The sequence below is a fragment of the Danio rerio genome, chromosome 10, assembly GCF_049306965.1.
Source record: "Danio rerio strain Tuebingen ecotype United States chromosome 10, GRCz12tu, whole genome shotgun sequence".
NCBI lineage: Eukaryota > Metazoa > Chordata > Actinopteri > Cypriniformes > Danionidae > Danio > Danio rerio.
Window position 1 is genome coordinate 25259784 of NC_133185.1, and position 18689 is coordinate 25278472.

Sequence of the window (18689 nt, forward strand, 5' to 3'; positions counted from 1 at the left end):
GACTGCCTGTATAGATCTGTTTGCACCTGTGTTGAACATCGCTTGCCTGACTTTGAATAAACCTGCATTTGGATCCTACCTTCTGTTGTCAGTGTCACTCCCTGCTTTACAGTTAGATGACCTGGTACATTCAATTCAATTCAAGTTTATTCCAGCCGTGACTGTTTCTATGAGTTTTTTTTCTGCTGTTGAGCATAAGACAAGATATCTTAAAGTATAAAAAAGAAAAACAGCCATTGACATTTAAAACAAAAGGTCCCAGGTAGCAAAGAATTCCCAACAGAGTCTGGCTCAGATTTGGCATAAATCTGGTACAGCAGGCATTCATCCGGCACTGGCATGCAGCATGTGGGCCAAACACGGCCCTGGTTTGGCAGAGGTGGCACACACAGGCATCACATGTAAGTTTGGCTTATATTGACCCACACTTAAAATGCATTTGTATTATTTAAAATAAAACCTACCAGTCAGGTCACTTTAAGAAAAGCACACCTTTAGCCTAAAGTGCAATGATTCATGTGTATATCAATTTTTGACACACCAACATATCTGGCCCAGTTCAAGGCTCAAATATTATGAGAATTAACTTGGCTGAGACTTGGCCTACATATGGTCCATGTTAAGCTCTTGTCTGGGAGCCAGACTTGGTCCAGTCATGTACCCTACTTAACTGCGGCATGTGAGGCAATCAAAAGCTGATTGTGTGGGCAAGAGCTGGGCCAGAGATATTTTGCTATATGGTATATTATAGTAAATACTTTAGAATAGATACATGGGGCAGTCTCCTCCTCGCTCTGAGTAAGAGGCGTGTCGATATCACCTGCTGATCTCTGATTGGCTGAAGCCCAGTGGTCCAGCCCTGCTGAAGTGTGGATGATCAACAAAGCTGGATACCCTTACACACGCTTGAATCGGAGCCTCAGAGGAGAAGAGTATCTATGGTTATGAGGATTATTAAAAATAATAACAATGGCAGCAGCACTGAGTAATAACTGAACATGAGCTCATAAACACTGACTGGAGGACATCTACACAGGAGAAACCGCGCAAAATGATGACACACTCTAATGATGATGATGATGAGGATGATAGTCACCAGCTCAGGTAAGATTCTGTGTGTGTGTTATTCTGTTATGTGTTTGTGTCTCTCTTTGTGTATGTATGTGCGTCTTTCTCTCTCTCTCTCTCTCTCTCTCTCACTCTCTCTCAATTCAATTCAATTGCTTTATTGTCATGACAAATGTTACAAATTTACTGCCAAAGCAGTTATAAAGTTTACATAAAATTAAAAGAACATACATATTTAATAAAAACACAGTAAACAGTACTAATAAAAAAAGAGGATATGTGCATATAATAATAAATTAAAATATAAATAATCTATCATATTATTCAATATATCATTCATATAATATTATTCATTTATAACAATAAAAATAATAATAGATCTGAATAAACTACGTTCACAATCAACATTTTAGGAAAAAAACAGCAACAGCAATAATAAACAGTTTATTTACAATGATTCATTTATAATCATCTAGTTGTGTGTGTGTGCGCGCGCATGTGCGTGTGTGTGTTTGTAAGCGCAGCAATGATGTTTTTATTGGTCTCCTCTCTTTTTGTGACAGCCATTAATATATTGTGCCGCTAGAAGGACAAAGTCAGTTTTTCCCATAGTAAATATTGAAGCGGTGTTTGATTGTCTAACTCAGTGAATTGTGGGTAAATGCTCTGTAGTTTGGGGTAGAATGTTTCTCTGATGTGCTGATGAGTTTGTGCAGTGGGTGAGGAAGTGTTCCTCCGTCTCCACCTCTGCCTGGGCACAGTGTGGGCAGATGCGTCTCTCTCTGGGTTGCCAGTTCTGTATGTATCGGAGTCAGACTGTGAGCACTCAGCCTGTATTTGGTCATTGTTGTTCTTAATTTACTGTCCTTTACTGCACTCAGATATGTTGCTGTACTATAATCTCTATTTGGGCCTAAATAACAGTGAAGTTTACTTTGTTTTCCAGCTGCTTCATTCCAGTAAATCAGATACTCTTCTTTTCATGCATTTATCATTTCATTGGGCTTAATTCTGTAGATAAGCATGTCCGTGTCCTGATGCTGCCTGCTGTTAGTCATATTCATTGTGTTGGTTTGTGTTTGCAGCTTCAGGACCATCTGAATCAGGGGGCTTTTGTCAGTGTCTATTTCTTGGGTTTTATGGGCTTTAAAATGATAAGAGTTGGGGTCACTCATTTTATTGTGTTTCCAAAATTTGACAGTACTCAATGCACATGAGTAGAGGATAGTGGCCTAATTCTGCCCTGCATGCATTGCTGGGTGTGTTCCTCTGTACCCTGATGATGCTTCTACAGAAATCTGCATGTAGGCTTTCAATTGGATTTTTATCTTTTTTATTTTTATCACCTATCAAATTCATAGCTGAGGAGAGGACTCCACACTTTACTCCCATATAGCACTATAGGTTTAATCACAGACTGGAAAAATTTGAGCCAGACTCCAATTGGAATTTCTATTTGTGTTGCTTTTTTTAATGGCGTTAAAGGCCCTTCTCGCTTTCTCTTTCAGTTCATTCACAGCCAGATTTAGTTTTCCATTAGCACTTATTTTCAATCCAAGGTATGTATAGCTTGTGGCAGGTTCGATTTTTGTCATACAAAGGGAGAAGCTGTGTTTCTTTCCCTGACATCTGGGTTTTTTTCTGGAATACTAGAGTTTTGGTTTTCTTTGGGTTAACGGTCATGGCCCAGGTCTGACAGAAACTCTGCAGGATATCCAGCTGCTGCTTTAGACCCTCTTCTGTTGGCAAAAGCAGCACCAGATCATCTGTAAACAGCAGGAACTTTACACTGGAGTCATATAGTGTGAGACCCGGCGTATCTACTTGCTCTAGGAGCATTGCCAATTGATTGATGTAAATATTGAAGAGGGTTGGTGACAGTGGACAGCCCTGTCTCACACACTGCCCCTGAGTGAAGAATTCTGTTCGCTTATTTCCTATTTTAATTGCACACTGATTGTTCAAATACAATGTTTTTATAATGTTGTATGTTTACCGCCAATACCTGATTCTAAAAGTTTATCAAGGATGTACCGCTGGATCGCGTCTCACTACAGTTGTTAAACACACAAGCTGATACTTTCCAGTGTGTGGTACATTCCGGCTGGTCACTCCCGGTGTGTGGTACATTTCCTTTCCGTAATGAATCTGTAATTGTACATTTGTTTCGGGACTTGTAAAAGTGTTTAGCGTCTTGTTATTTTTTTTCTAAAATGTACATTTGTTTTTGTCCTTGGTAATTTTGTTTTTCCTATGTAATTGTGTCTGATTGGTAAAAATGTTTTTCAAAATATAAATTTGTCTCGAGCTTTGTAAAAGTGTTTCACACTTTGTAATGTTGTTTTCAACTTCCCGGCCACCGTAGTATGCAGTATGTATGGAGTGTATCATGTGAGTGTTTGTGTGTGTGCGTGTGCATGTTTGTATGTGTGTGTGTGTGTGTGTGTGTGTAAATGTATAGTGTATCGTGTGTTTGTGTATGTATGTAGTGGATTGTGTGTGTGTATAGAGTATTGTGTGTATATGTATAGAGTGTATTGTGTGTGTGTGTGTGTGTGTGTGTGTGTGTGTGTGTGTATGTATGGAGTGTGTCGTGTTTGTGTATGTTTGAAGTGTATTGTGTGTGTATATGTATGTAGTGTTTCATGTGTGTTTGTATAGAGTCTAATGTGTGTCTATATATTTGAGTGTATCCTGTGTATCGGAGTGTATTGTGTATATGTATAGAGTGTGTTGTGTGTTTATATGTATGTAGTGTTTTATGTGTGTATCTGTATGGAGTATATGTAGATTGTATTGTGTGTGTTTATATATATGGAGTGTATTGTCTGTATGCATATGTATAGAGTGTATTGTATGTGTATGTATGGACTGTATCCTTGTGTGTGTATGTATGTATGTATGTACGGAGTGTATATATATATATATGAAATGTGTTGTTTATGTATATGTAAAGAGTGTAGTGTGTGTGTGTGTGTGTGCGTGTGTGCGTGCGTGCGTGCGTGCGTGTGTGTACTGTATCATGTATGTTTAAGCATAAGCATATGTGTAACATGCATTCTCCTGTGGCCCAGTGGTTTAGCTTCCAGATTCTGACACTGGAGAACTGAGTTTAATACCATTCTCTGACAGCAATGTGTGTACATGTTTGTAGTGTATCATGTATGTGTGTCGTTTATGTATTTGCAAAGAGTGTGTTGTGTATTTGTATGGACTCTATCATGTGTGTGTATATGTACAGAGTCTATATATATGAAATATATGTATAGAGTATGTGTGTGTATGTATGGACTGTATCAGGTATGTATATAAACGGAATGTATCATGTGTGCGTTTGCTTAAAGTGTGTTCACCTGTGACACGTATGGACTGTGTGTGTGTGTATAGAAATAAAGTATGTGTATGTATGGACCGTATCGTGTACGGACTGTATCATGTGTGCATTTACTTTATTTGTATTCTCCTGTGGCCTAGTGGTTAAGCATCCAGACTCTGACACTAGAGACCTGGGTTCAATCCTCGTCTCTGACAGTAATGTGTGTATATGTTTGTAGTATATCATGTATATGTATTCTGTATGGAGTGTATCCTTTGTGTAGTTGCATAGAGTGTATTGTGTTTATGTATCGATTGAGTTGTGTTTTTATATGTATGTAGTGTTCCATGTGTGTATGTATATTGTGTGTTTATATATATGGAGTGTATTGTGTAGTGTTCCATGTGTATATGTATATTGTGTGTTTATATATATGGAGTGTATTGTGTGTATGTATATGTATATAGTGTATTGTGTGTGTGTATGTACGCAGTGTATATATATATATATAAAAATAATATGTATAGAGTATGTGTGTATGTATGGACTGTATCGTGTGTGTGTGTGTATATGAAGTGTGTGTATGTATCGACTGTATCATATGTGTATATGTACGGAGTGTATCATGTGTGCATTTGTTTAAAGTGTATTCTCTTGTGGCGCAGTGGTTAGGCATCCTGACTCTGGAGACCCGGGTTCAATCCTTGTCTCTGACAGTAATGTGTGTATATGTTTGTATATCATGTAGATGTATCCTCTATGTATGGAGTGTATCTTTTGTGTATTTGCATAGAGTGTATTTGTATGGGCTGTGTGTGTGTGTGTGTGTGTGTGTGTGTGTGTGTGTGTGTGTGTGTGTGTGTGTGTGTGTGTGTGTGTGTGTGTGTGTGTGTGTGTGTGTGTGTGTGTGTGTGTGTATATATATATATGGTCATAGTAACTGGAACAGTGTAATTCAGTTTTTCGTGTTTAAGTTCAGTTCAGTTTAGTTTAGCTCAGTTCAGTGTGATTTAATCATTACTGAGAGTTCAAACACTGAAGAGCAAATTCATCGATGCGTAGCTCTACCAATCCTGAACCATGCGAGCCAGTGGCGACAGCGGAGAAGGAAAAAAAACTTCACCTGATGGGAGTGAAGAAAAAAAACCTTGAGAGAACCAGACTCAGTTGGGCACGACCATTTTAATTTCTCCGCTGGCCAAAAGTCTTGTGCAGAGCTTCAGTCACTGCGGTGGAGGCTGGAAGATGGCCTCAGCGAAGACTCGTCTCTTCCTGGAGCGCCGCTGGAATCAGACACATGTTCTCCACTCCCCACGACCATCAGCGCAGCAGCAGCTTAGGATATGGCCTGGTCCCGCTCACAGTGTATTTTCCTGTGGAGCAGTGGTTAAGCATCCAGACTCTGACACTGGAGGCCTGGGTTCAATCCGCATCTCTGATGGTAATGTGTGTATAAGTTTTTAGTATATGTTATGTACTGGGCTTAACATTAACTTTTTGACCACCAGCCACTGTGGCTAGTAGTTTTTAAACATTACTAGCCACTCGCCATTTTTACTAGCCACAATTTTATATATTATAGCCACAATATATTACAATTAGTTTTCATAATTTTCAGAGCCCAAAATGAAGGATTTACCCAATTTATCTCTGACCACACAATAAATAAACAGTTAATTATTTCTTAGCCACAAATATTAAATGTGTGAAAACATGCAAAAAATAGCTGAATACTATACTTTTTATTTAACAAAAAAATGCACAGTCATATGTCCTGGCTAAAGGTCCCAGATCACCAGTTAACTACACATAAATGGGGAGTTATTCTCCCATTAATGCAATGTTATTAATGCAAAAGAAAGCAAATAAAAAAAACATACTGTGATAATGAAAGGATGATCACACATGCTTGGTTAATGATAGACCCATAAATCATAAATGATAGACCCATAAATCGCATCAGTTGTGTTTCTAGACACAGTTGCTTCACAAAAGGAAACGGGAGCGCACACGCATTTTAAACAGTCGCACGCATCACATCAGCTATTAGCGCAAGTGATTATCCTCTAATTCGGTATTCACCTGCTTTGCTCACGTGAAGTTGCGAACGCAGTTATTTTTGTCAGTCGTGTCAGTCCCATACTGTATTTAAAAGATATAATTCACCTAAAAATGTCATTTTTGTCTCTAATATAATGATGTTTTAGCGATCGGGAAATCACACGTGACGTGAGCTGCTGACCGTGAGTTGTTATAGACAGGGCGCGCAAGCGCTCTACTTAATGATAGACGTGCACGTCTACTTTAGTGAACAGAACCTGCATATGTTGCGAGTAACAGGTAATACAGTTGTAAATAATATTCAGTTTGTGGCACAGAGTGATCGTTTGGGAGCCGCGCTGGAAGTATGAACAAGCACTTAGCAGTCAAAATGAAACCGAAAGTGTGCACATCATTTAAATGATTGTATCGCATTTTAGAGTTATGATTACGACAAGCATTTAATAGGTTTTTTTTTTTTTTCATAGCAAACCCATGGTTGTGCATGAAAATAAATGTTTACAATGTAAGTATAAGTACTCTAGCCTATATATTGTTGAATATAATCTGATAATGGCAAATGTCGGAATCGGATACCAGTGAACAAAATTGTCTAATATGACAGATTGCAAGCATATATCTCAAACATAATAATTCAACATCAGAATTATTATAAGCAGAATAGAATTATAATTCACAGCGACCTTCTTGCTGTTAGGCGACAGCACTACCTACTGCACACATCCAGAGGAAACCCACGCGAACACGGGGAGAACATGCAAACTCCTCACAGAAATGCTAACTGACCCACCCGAGGCTCGAACCAGCGCCACCTAGCCCCTCATCAGGTTTCCAACATTTTCCAAAATATCTTTTTTTGAGAAGAAAGAAACTTTGACAAGCGAAAGGTGAGTAAATCATGACAGTATCTTTAGTTTTTAATTGGAGGCCGATTTCTTTGTTAAATATAGATTATAAGCTTCTTGCTAACTCTTGCAATTCGTTTAAAATCTGGTTTTCACAGTAGAATTGTTGAAACACAAAATGGTTTAATGAATAATAGACATATTAGCTCTAATATAAGAATAGTACTTGATCTTATTGACTACTCAGAGAACATTGACTCAGAATCTATGATTTTGTTTTTAGACTTTCATAAAGCATTTGATTCATTACAACATAATTTTTTATTTAACTCTCTAAGAGCTTATGGTTTTGGAAATAATTTTGTTAATATGGTGAAAATGCTTTATAATGACATTAACTCCTCGGTTTTGGTTAATCTGCAAACCACTAAACGTTTTATTTGTGATAGAGGTGTGCGCCAAGGCTGCCCCATTTCCCCATTCCTTTTTCTTTTAGCCGTTGAACTGTTATCTCCTAACATCCTACAAAATCCAAATTTGAAAGGTCTCACTTTTTTTGACAAAGAATTTAAAATTTCTAAACTTGCTGACGATATCACTTTATTTCTTAAAGATCCAACTCAAATTCCTTTAAGTCTTAGTATTATTCAATCTTTTTCTGAAGCCTCAGGCTTATATTTTAATCTTACAAAGTGTGAAATTTTTTGATACACAGCAATCACTTATACATAACATATACCTGTTAAAGATTGTGTGAAGTACCTGGGGATTTTCCTAACTAAAGACAAATTATTCAAAATCTGAATTTTTCACCTAAAATTTCAAAAACTAGAAATATTTTTTAATTCATGGCTTCAACGTGACTTATCCATTTATGGCAGGGTATTTATCCAAGCTGAAGGTCTGTCTCATCGTGTTCATCCTGCGATGTCTCTTTTTATCAGTGACAAAATTGCTGATAATGTAAATAAAGTGTTATTGAACTTCATATGGAAGAATAAATCCCATATAATTAGAAAATCAGTCTTATCTAATAGGCGCTCCGAGGGTGGATTAGAGGTTTTAAATTTCAAAGATTTAATTAGCTCATTTAGAATTAATTGGCTACAAAGATGTCTCCGTCATAATAATTCAATTTGGTACCATATCCCCAATGTTATATTTGATAAATTAGGTGGCTTATACTTTCTTTTAAAATGTAATTTCATCCCTTCTAAATTGCCAATTTCCCTCTCTAACTTTCACAAACAAGCTTTGCTTGCTTTGAAATTGTGTTATGCGCACAATTTTTCCCCACACAAAGAAATTCTTTGGAACAACTCTAATGTCTTAACTCGTGGGAAATCTCTTTTTATTGATAAGTGGTTTGAAAGAAGAATTGTTTTTGTTTTGGACTTATTTAAAAACGATGGCAATATTTTGGAATATGAAGAATTTATGACATTGTATAACTTCCCTTTGCCAGCTAAATCCTTCAACTGTGTTATAAAGAGTTTGTCACAAAGTTATGTGCATTTATTTAAGACTTTTCTTTACTTTAATGAGAGGGAAACAATTATGCCTAAACTTTTTTTGGATGGAGTGTCTTTTTTTTTTATAAAAAATGTGACAACAGACACGTCAGACGATTGTTACATTACTCTGCATATACCATCCCAAGATGTTAATTTATTTGGACCAAATTCCCTGACTGCATTCAATGGAAGAATAAAATTCAGCATATCCAACAAAATAAAAGAGATACATTTTAAGATCTGTCATTTTAAGAATGACATTATTTTTTATTTATCATCCTTATTTAAACATGATTTAAATGTGTCTATAAAAGATATATTTCTGTATTTCTCGAATGATGATCATGCTCTCGATCTTATTGTAAAATTTTTTGTGTTACACTGTACATTTTTTATACACAAAAATAAGTTTCTAAAAACAATAACTATTTTTAATACTTTCCTTGTTGAAATTTCGTACAATATTGAATCTCTTAAGCTTATTAATAATAAGAAGAATAATAAGTTTCTTAAAGCTTATGACAATATTTTTTCTTAATGATTGAGGCTGTGTATTTTTTCTCTCTCTGTCTTTCTTATTTTTTGTTATTGTATTTTTCTTCAATGCAGTGATGTTATTATTCGTGTATTCAATAATTTTTTTTAATCCCTTTAAAATTAGTCATAACCATTGTTATTTCACTCCTGACCAGCAGAGGGGACTAAAAGCCTTCAAGGCGAAGTATTTCGTGACGTCGGAGATGTCAGTTTAACTCAGTGTTGTGGTGTTTTCGGCTTGCTCGATTTAGGATTTTTTCAACTGGCATTTAATCGCTTTTAAAGGTCTTTAATGTGGTATACATGTGCATAAACCAGTCGCCTTTTAAAGCGCGTATATTTTGATAAGAAAAGACTAGTGTGCTAAGCTAGTTGCTAATGTTGAGTTAAGTGAGTTTAAATTCGCTGTAAGATTTACGAGTTGATGTTTGTCATTGGTTCTCTGATATACTTCGCTTTTTCTTGTAAGTTCACTTTAAGTTACACTAAAATAACTTTTTAAGTGCCTCAGTAGATGTGAAGTGATTATATTCTTATATTAACACTATCGTATTTTGTCTGTAACGTTAAGTTAACTTACTGATGCATATTTTAATGTGTCTTTGTGTTCTCACAAACTGTTGAAATCAGGACTGAAAGTATCTTCTCCGAGTCCCTGGATTAAAATCGTCCATCCTGGCTCATCCTTGCATCAATGGCTCTTACCTCCCTAAACAAGAGACTGGATTGGTCCATACAGTTCTTGAGGAGCTGGAGGTATTTCTTCAAAGAAATGAGCGGAAAAGGTAACCTCATAACACATCTGAGGATTGGAACACAAACAGCCTTCATTAACAATATTATTCTACAGTCAGGTCTGGTCTGTAGCCAGCCAGCCAGCCTGTTTTTCCCCCCCAAAAAGTGAACCTTTTTTGCAGTTATTCGCCACATTTTCTATTAAATTTTTATTTAATTAATTAATTCTCTTTTAACGGCTTAGTCCCTTTATCAATCTGGGGTTGAGAACAGCGGAATCAACCGCCAATTTATCCAGCATATGTTTTATGCAGCGGATGCCATTTCAGTCTCAACCCATCACTGGGAAACACACACACACTCATACATACACTATGGACAATTTAGCCTACCCAATTCATCTGTACCACATGTCTGAGATTGAAATACTGCATTTTAGAATCATTTTAAGCACTATTTTTGCTGGATTAGCATGTCAGATGGTGAGCATAAGCACACTTTTTGATGTACCAAAAATATTTCCTAAAGATTTAGAATAAAGAAACGTGAATAAATACTTATTAACACAAATTTATTACTATATCATTAGAAAACATAGCAATCTGATAAAGTTTTAAATTGAAAACTGTGGCCTAATGTCATTTATTAGGCAACTTACAAACTGGCCAGCACCGTCAACTGTCCTCAGTCAGAATTTGGCCATTTAAATAATAAAAATAATTAAAACATAATAATAATGATGTAGAGCTTCACAATTTTTTTGCCTTCTCTATTTAAAAACAATACAGTGGCAAAAGAACTTTTCTTATATCAGATTATAAAATTAAAATATTTTTTAGCATTGGCCAAACTGGTTAGCCGAAGTCATGCTAAAGAGACAGCCACCAGAGGATTCGACTTGGTCTCAAAGCCTTTTTCTATGAGTTATTTTCACCATTTATGATGGCATAGCAGTCAAATAGGAAATATGAGCTTATGGATAAGACAAATTCTGGATCTTTGTCAGTGAGGGTTGGGTCTTTCTAACCAGCACCCCCCTCCCCTCGTCCCTGGGGCTATGGGCCTGACATTATGGCAGTATTTGGTAATATAATAACTGACTAGCAATGCATTAAAAACTTTCGAATCAATTAATAGCTAGTGTATATCAACCCTTTCACAACACCCAAGATTCATCATATTTACTCGCTGTTTACTTGTTTCAAACCTTTATAAGTTAGAAACTATTTTTTTGTTGAACACAAAATACGGTTGTGTAGAAAACTGAAACCACGTAACATTGACTTTCATAATATCTGTTTTTCTGTGCTATGGAAGTCAATGGTTACAGGTTTTCTTCCACATGACTCATGAAGGTTTGGAACCACTTGACAGTGGGTAATTGGTAAATATTTACTTTATATTTATTTTTATATTTAAAATAGTCATTTAATTTTAAGTTTAACTATCCAATTAATTATTGTGTAACTGCATGCAAATAAAAGTAAAATTTTTATTAAGAACCATAATTCCAAAAAAAAAAAAAGTGGATATTCAAATGGTAATCAACTTGTTTTAAACTTTTATAACTTTCTTACAAATTAAGATATTGTGAAGAAAGTTGAGTTGAACTCCTTTTACTCATTCATTTTCCTACTGGTTAGTCCCTTATTTATCAGGGGTTGCCACAGCTGAATGAACCGCCAACTTTTCCAGCATATGTTTTACGCAGCGGATGCCTTTCTAGCTGCAACCCAATACAGGGAAACGCCCATACTCTCCCATTTACATTCATTCACTACAGTCATTCACTAGTTTATCCAATTCACCTATAGAGCATGTCTGTAGACCAGGGATCACCAAACTTGTTCCTGGAGGGCCGGTGTCCTGCAGATTTTAGCTCCAACCCTAATCAAACACACCTGAACAAGCTCATCAAGGTCTTACTAGGTATACTTGAAACATCCAGGCAGGTGTGTTGAGGCAAGTTGTAGGTAAACTCTGCAGGGACTCCGGCCCTCCAGGACCGAGATTGGTGACCCCTGCTTTAGACTGTGGGGGATACCGGAACATGGGGAGAACATGCAAACCCCCCAAAAAATTGGCAACTGGCCCAGCCAAGCCTTGAACCTGGTGCTAACCAATGAGCCACCGTGCCGCCCCATTCAGTAACAACCTAATATAGAAAGTCATAGGTACTATGTGATAGGCTGATTAGATGTATTGATAATAAACTCCCCAGTAATTTAGACTTCCTGCTGTATTCTCTAATTGAAACATCTTTTCATTGTAGCGTTCTACTCTTCCCGCCTTTGCCAAGCCGATTTCGCTTCTTGATTCACGAAACCACCTTGAATCACCCTGACCTCAGCACCTTCTCTGTGGGCGAGGGTTGTGCTCGCAGAGTTGTCGTGTGCTATTCTGACTTCCGGTAATGCTTCCAGACATATTGCCATGTTACACACTAACACAAACACACACTCTGACATTTTTAATGTGGTGCAGGTTGTCAGAACAGGATCAACAAGATGCAAAAGGCAGTTCCTATAACCGAGCATGCAATCAGGACAGGGTAATAGGCGACAAAGGCAACACATCCAACAACAGACGGAGAGACAAAAAGCCGGACAAGGCTATTTATGTTCCACGAGTTATTAGACACAAGGTAGATCCGGAACAACCAAATCGCAAGGAATCATCAGAGGAATCCTGCTCAAACAATGATATTGTCGCCAATCCAAGGCCAAAAGAGGACCCCACTCACCAACCACTCGCAGATCATGAATTTGTGCAACTTTCAAAGTCTGGACCTTCTCCGTGGCCTCCAGAATGGGACGAGACTGTGTCCTTGTTAATGTCTTTGAAATTAGACAACCAAGAGGATGAAAATGGTGCTAACAACACAGTCCTTCCCACTGATGTGAAACTCCAGGAGGAGGGCATTGATGAAAGTTTGATCTCTGAGGTATTATAACTTAATTATTTGCATTCATTAATAATTGACCTATCGGTACGCCCCACCTTCTTAAGTTACTGTTGCTAACTGTCTAACAGTGTGAAATCTTGTTAAACAGTATGACCTTATTTATACAGTTTTGACACAGAAGGACCACCGCTTGATGGGGAGCATTCAAGGCAGGACTTGAGTACTCCATGGAGGGATTTCTAAAGTAATTTGAAGTAAATGTGGTGGAAAATTAGATTAATTTGGAAACAAGGGTTTGCAGATCGCAATGTGAGTGGGAGAAGTCTTACATCTAGCGTCAACATGTTCATGTACCAGAGAGTTAAATTACATTTGTTTACATTTAATTCAATTGGCTTGTGATGATTTAAGGGTGAGCTCACCTAAAAATGAAAATAAGTGTATTAATCTTATTAATTAATGACTCCTCATCATGTCAGTAATCCCACAAGTGGGCATGGAACGATAACCGTTTTCAAGGCATACCGCGGTTTGGAAAAGTCAAGGTTTTAAAATCGTCAGAATTTTCTGCTATACCGTTCGTATGGTATATGTGAGATTTTTATTTTATTATTATTTCTTTTTTAAACGTTTTTTAGGACAACAGTATCTCCAGCTGAAAAGCTTTCCAAGATGCCATTTTAAATTGTAAAGAAATCTGTTAGAGATGGTCTGATCAGGATTTATGCAGTGGATACCGAGTACCGATTCCTTGTCATAGTGATCGACTGATACTGAGTACAGATTCAAATGTTTCAAGCTTCATAATGCATTAGGCACATTTTCCCTGCAAGTAGGAACCTTAGAGGAAGATCTTGCCTTCCCTATGTAAATAAATTGAGGAAGCTGCATATAATACCTTAAACACATCTCTTATAACCATTTAGGTGTGAACATGTCATAGTCAGAACCATTTTTACATGCTTTTGCTATATGTAAAAAGACTTAAATACATTCGGGACCATTCAAATATTTTGCTCGTCTCCAACTATTCACAGCAAATCGCTTCATGACAAAGAGGGGGATTTGCACTAGAGATATCTTTTCTGTTCTATTCATTTAACCTAACAAATGTAATGCTTCAGACATCACCTCTTGCGATCTGCCTGATTTGCTCACGTCACCAAAATGTCCAGGTATTTTTAACAAATGTTTGGGGATCAAAGAGCCGCTATGAATATGCGAGAGTCTCGCAGAGCTTCCAGAAGAAGTCATGAGGTTGCATGAGACACTAGATAGGGGTGATCGCTCCACTTGTGTCACAGCAGCTCAAAACAATGGAAATATAATGGCTGCACTTGCCACAAGGAGACCTTCACTCGTGCAAGTCACGCCAATAAACTATGTAAACAGGTGGCACCGCACTGTATATATTTAATTTTAGCTGTTGTGATGACCTCACGTGTTGTGCCTGTTGTAGGCTATGCATAATATATGGGAGCGCATGTGTGTCTTCCTCTGCCTGTAAACTCACAAACAAACACCTGCAATTGGTCCATCAGATTGGCAAGTATCGATCGAGTCATGAAATGTGTTTTTCGGCTGATACCGATCTTCAGGCGATCGATCGGAGCATTCCTAAAATCAGTGTTTTTGAAACTAATGAAGACAGCAGAGGTCAATAATTCATTTGAACTATTTAGCCTGATATGTTTACTGTTATAAAATATTTTATATGTTTTCCAAATTAAAATTTGGGTGTGTCTGAAATTGCCTACTCAGTAGGTACTGCATTTGAATATGAATGTATTACTCGACCAACAGAAAAGTATGTTCTATACAGTAAGAATGTGAGTAGTATGAATGGAACTTCAACGTACTATGGATGCTATTTTTTTATCATCACATGACAGACCCATGTCAGACCCATGTCTGTTGCATCACTTCACTCCTATTCATGAATTCTCTCGCGGTGCATCATGGAGTAGCATAGCATCCCTTAGATCTCGCCAGAAGTAGTAGGTCATCCTGGTACTTTTTGCAAAATGTTTTTTTGAATTCTATAAATTCGGACATACTACTCTGCTCACATCCTGTTTTTAGTGTACTTTATAGTATGGAAGTATGCGATTTTGGATGAAGCAATTGTGTTATCACACTGTTAGAAACTTATATTGGCCCACGCCTACCCACAAGTTCTTTCTTTATCTTCATACCACAAATTATAGATGAAATCCGAGAGCTCTCTCAACCTCCTTAGACAGATGATGCTGAGATTCAAAGATGTTCAAAGTCCAGAAAAGGAACCAAAAACATTGCTAAAACCTTAAACTGTAATCATACGAAGTTCCAAGCTCACTTTTGTGAGCCAAAAGCTGTGATGACTTTATTTGTCAATGTCTTACACATAAGCTTAGAGTGCATGTTGCACTGCTCACTCTAATCTGTGTGTTGTATTGCCTATAGAAAGCATGTACCTGTCCTGATTCTTTAGCGAACATCAGTGCTGCCTATCTTAGCTTTACTCTATAATTTATTATTACTAAGTTTCTTTAACTTATCTTAAAAACAAATGTATACATTCTTAATGACATTCTGAATGTTAAGATGTCTTGTTTTGTTTCAGATCTGGAATAAAATACTTTTCAAGGCTTCTTCTCTTTGGATACCTAAAAATTGGTGTTACAAGTCTCCCAGGCATATCCTTTTATTATTTAAAAATATAAACAAATCAGTGTTTCTATATTGCTTTGAAGCCTAAATATGTCTAAATATTTCCAGTCCCTTTGCAACCAGTGCATTTGGGGGCAGAGGGGTTTACCGATAGGTCATAAGTATGGATTGTTTATTTTAATGTGTACAAAGCAGCTTAATCTATTTAATTCATTTCAGGATTTTTCAAACTGTGATCTCTTACCATAATAGCCATCAAATTCGGAACATATTTTTTTCTGCTTTGGTTATTTTAGATCAAAGCCAAAGTCAAAGAAAAGGACATCACTATAGTGAACACCTGCAGTGATTTCCCTGCATATGCAAACATCTGGCTAGACCCTGAGGAATTTGGCCATGTAATTGAGATTTATGACTTTCCCGTCATATTTAAAACTGAAGACATTCTTGATGCATTTGCAGACTACAGGTAAGGTCTCACCTCTATATTGTGGCACAACAACAATACAAATCTATAAAATGACTCTGCTGTACATCTCTTTCAGTGAAGGGGGGATGAAGGTCAAGTGGGTTGATAACAATCATGCTCTTGGTATTTTTTCTAATCAGTTGGCAGGTATTGTCTTGCTTGTGTTTGTTTCATTTTATATGTTAAGAATTCTCAAACATGGTTAAATGAAATAGTTTTTATTCTGTTCAGCTACAGAGGCGCTTTCTATTGAACATCTGCTACTGAAGACCCGTCCGCTGCTAGAGGGGAGCGAGAAAGCAAAGTGGAAAGCAGCCAGACGAGCAGGTACAAAGACAAAAAAGCCTAATGAGGTGCTTTAAAAATGTATTCTTTTTGAAATAGTAACAAACTGTTGTTCAGATATTGTCTTATACTCATCCAGGCTGCATTTATTTAATAAAAATAAAGTAAAATACATGTGGAATGTGGGGGAAACTGGAGCACCTGGAGGAAACCCAAGCAAATGCGGCAGAACATGCAAACTCCACACAGAAACGTTAACTGATCCAGTCGAGGCTCGAACCAGTGACCTTCTTGCTCCGAGGCGACAGTACTACCGACTGCGCCACCACGTCGTCTTAGTGTCACATGATCAGTTGAAAATGTTTGTGCTGCCTAGTGTTTTAGTATTTGTAATGGGCTGGCATCAAATTAAATTTACAAAAGTGATTTAATAGAAAGCATATTAAATGTCCCGAAAGTGTCTGCCTCATGTTTCAAATACTTTAGTGAAAATAATTGGTGAAATAATGTTTCAGCATCATTCAAAGTAACAAATATTTGTAAAAAATTCAACCGCATGCATATTCTGATCTATACACACACGATCATACTAAATTAAACTTCTTTTTTTCAGACAAAGGCAAAGTATGAATTCATTGATATTTTAAAGCTTTCAGTTAATGATGTATGCGAGAGCGCTCAATCAGTTCATTTATCAGAATGGAGTCATGCATGTGAGTGTAAACATTTGCCACATCTTGGACAATCACAGATAAGAACCGTTTTGACCAAAATGCGATTCCTCAATGTCTTGACCCCTCACATCTTAGTGCACTCATAAGCAACTGGAAGCTCTGAAGCTCTAACTGCACTTGTTCTTGCGCTGAGAACTGTTTCCCCAGGCTGTGGATTAAAGCTAGTATTGTAGTTATTAAACCAATTTTTTTTATTATTATATAAATGATATATCTTTATGTTTGTTTACTATTCATCTATAAGTTTATGTTGTTGTTTTGGAGATAATGAGTATTTTGTTTTCCACCATTTACCGCTAAATTTTTCTGCAACACTGATGGCTTACATTAAAAATTTTACATTTGAATGAAAAAAGTCACTTTAATATTGATCAAACTTAAATTTAAGTTGTTTATTCATATTGATGCAAGTGTTACAGGCAGAATTCTGCCATCTCTTTTATTAAAAAACTTGCATGGTCAAAAACCATTTTAGTTCTAAAACTGTAACCATAATATGTCTAGCAGAGGACCATAGAGATCCTCTTGTGATTTGACACAACATTTCTTGTGCGATTTGTAACACAAATTACATTTTTTCAATGTCATACAAAATATATATCTGATGTAAAAGTAAAAGGGACACTTTTCTCTCATTGAGTGCCGTCTTTCCGATGAGATGATAAACCGAGGTCCTGACACTCTGTGATCATAAAATATCCCATGGTACTTCTTGAAAAGAGTAGGGGTGTCCCCTGGTGTCCTGGACAAATTACCTTTATCGGTCCTTACCTATCATGTCCTTCTAATCTTCCCCATCCTGGTGGTGAGCACACTTGCTTCGTTGTCCTGTGGCTGTTGTCGCATCATCCAAGTGGATCTTGCACACTGGTGGTGGTGTGTAGAGTCCCCCCTCACGATTGTGAAGCACTTTGGGTGTATGGCCATACATGATAAATGCACTGTATAAATACCAATTACATTATGTATTTACATTATTCAAAATGTTTTAAAGAATGTTTCAAATCCAGAGAAATAAGCTATTTTAGATACTGTAGTAAGATGAACCGTCACCTTTGTCGTCATGCTAATGATGTCACACACTTCGTCATTTACTTAACATATAAGCATCATGTCGACAAGCCGTGCAAAAATCACTACTCTATAACTGACTTCTAACTCTAATGCCATTTTGTCCCCTGTGCAGAGTTCATGCAGCCGGTGAAGGAAAGGCCGCGTACAGACGCAGTAGTGGCTCGCAGGATGGTGAGCAGAGCACTGGGGCTGAGAGGACTGGGGGCAAACACTGACAAATGACTCTGATTCAGTTAATTACAGCTTACATTGACCTGTTTTCATTTGTTCAGATGACAGACGTCCTGGATATCAACTATTATACAATCCAGACTCAACAGGAGTTGCAAATCTTATTTTAGCTGCTGAGGAAATTCTCAAACACATGAAATGCATTTGGTCCCCCAACTTTCCAGTTTTGTTTACTTTGAGTCCTGTACTATTTTAGGAAAAAGGCCAAGAGTATGTTAAATGACCGTTTGATTATTTTCTGAGGGTTTTTGGTAAACTTTCAA

General features: G+C 37.1%; 1 protein-coding gene across 1 annotated transcript; it reads left to right on the top strand.

Moving 5' to 3' along the window:
• The first annotated feature begins 1051 nt into the window (after positions 1–1051).
• r3hcc1 (R3H domain and coiled-coil containing 1) lies at positions 1052–18417 on the top strand. Its single transcript, XM_073914567.1, has 7 exons — positions 1052–1104; positions 12349–12486; positions 12561–13020; positions 15930–16102; positions 16179–16249; positions 16334–16429; positions 18308–18417. The coding sequence occupies exons 1-7, from the start codon at positions 1052–1054 to the stop codon at positions 18415–18417; spliced, it is 1101 nt and encodes a 366-aa protein (XP_073770668.1).
• Positions 18418–18689: the final 272 nt, after the last annotated feature.

Coding starts and splice junctions, on each gene's coding strand:
- r3hcc1 (XM_073914567.1), top strand. CDS start 1,052: ATGATGACACACTCTAATGATGATGATGATGAGGATGATAGTCACCAG. Junction 16,103..16,178: donor GATGCATTTGCAGACTACAG/GTAAGGTCTCAC, acceptor CATCTCTTTCAG/TGAAGGGGGGATGAAGGTCA. Junction 16,250..16,333: donor TTTTTCTAATCAGTTGGCAG/GTATTGTCTTGC, acceptor TATTCTGTTCAG/CTACAGAGGCGCTTTCTATT.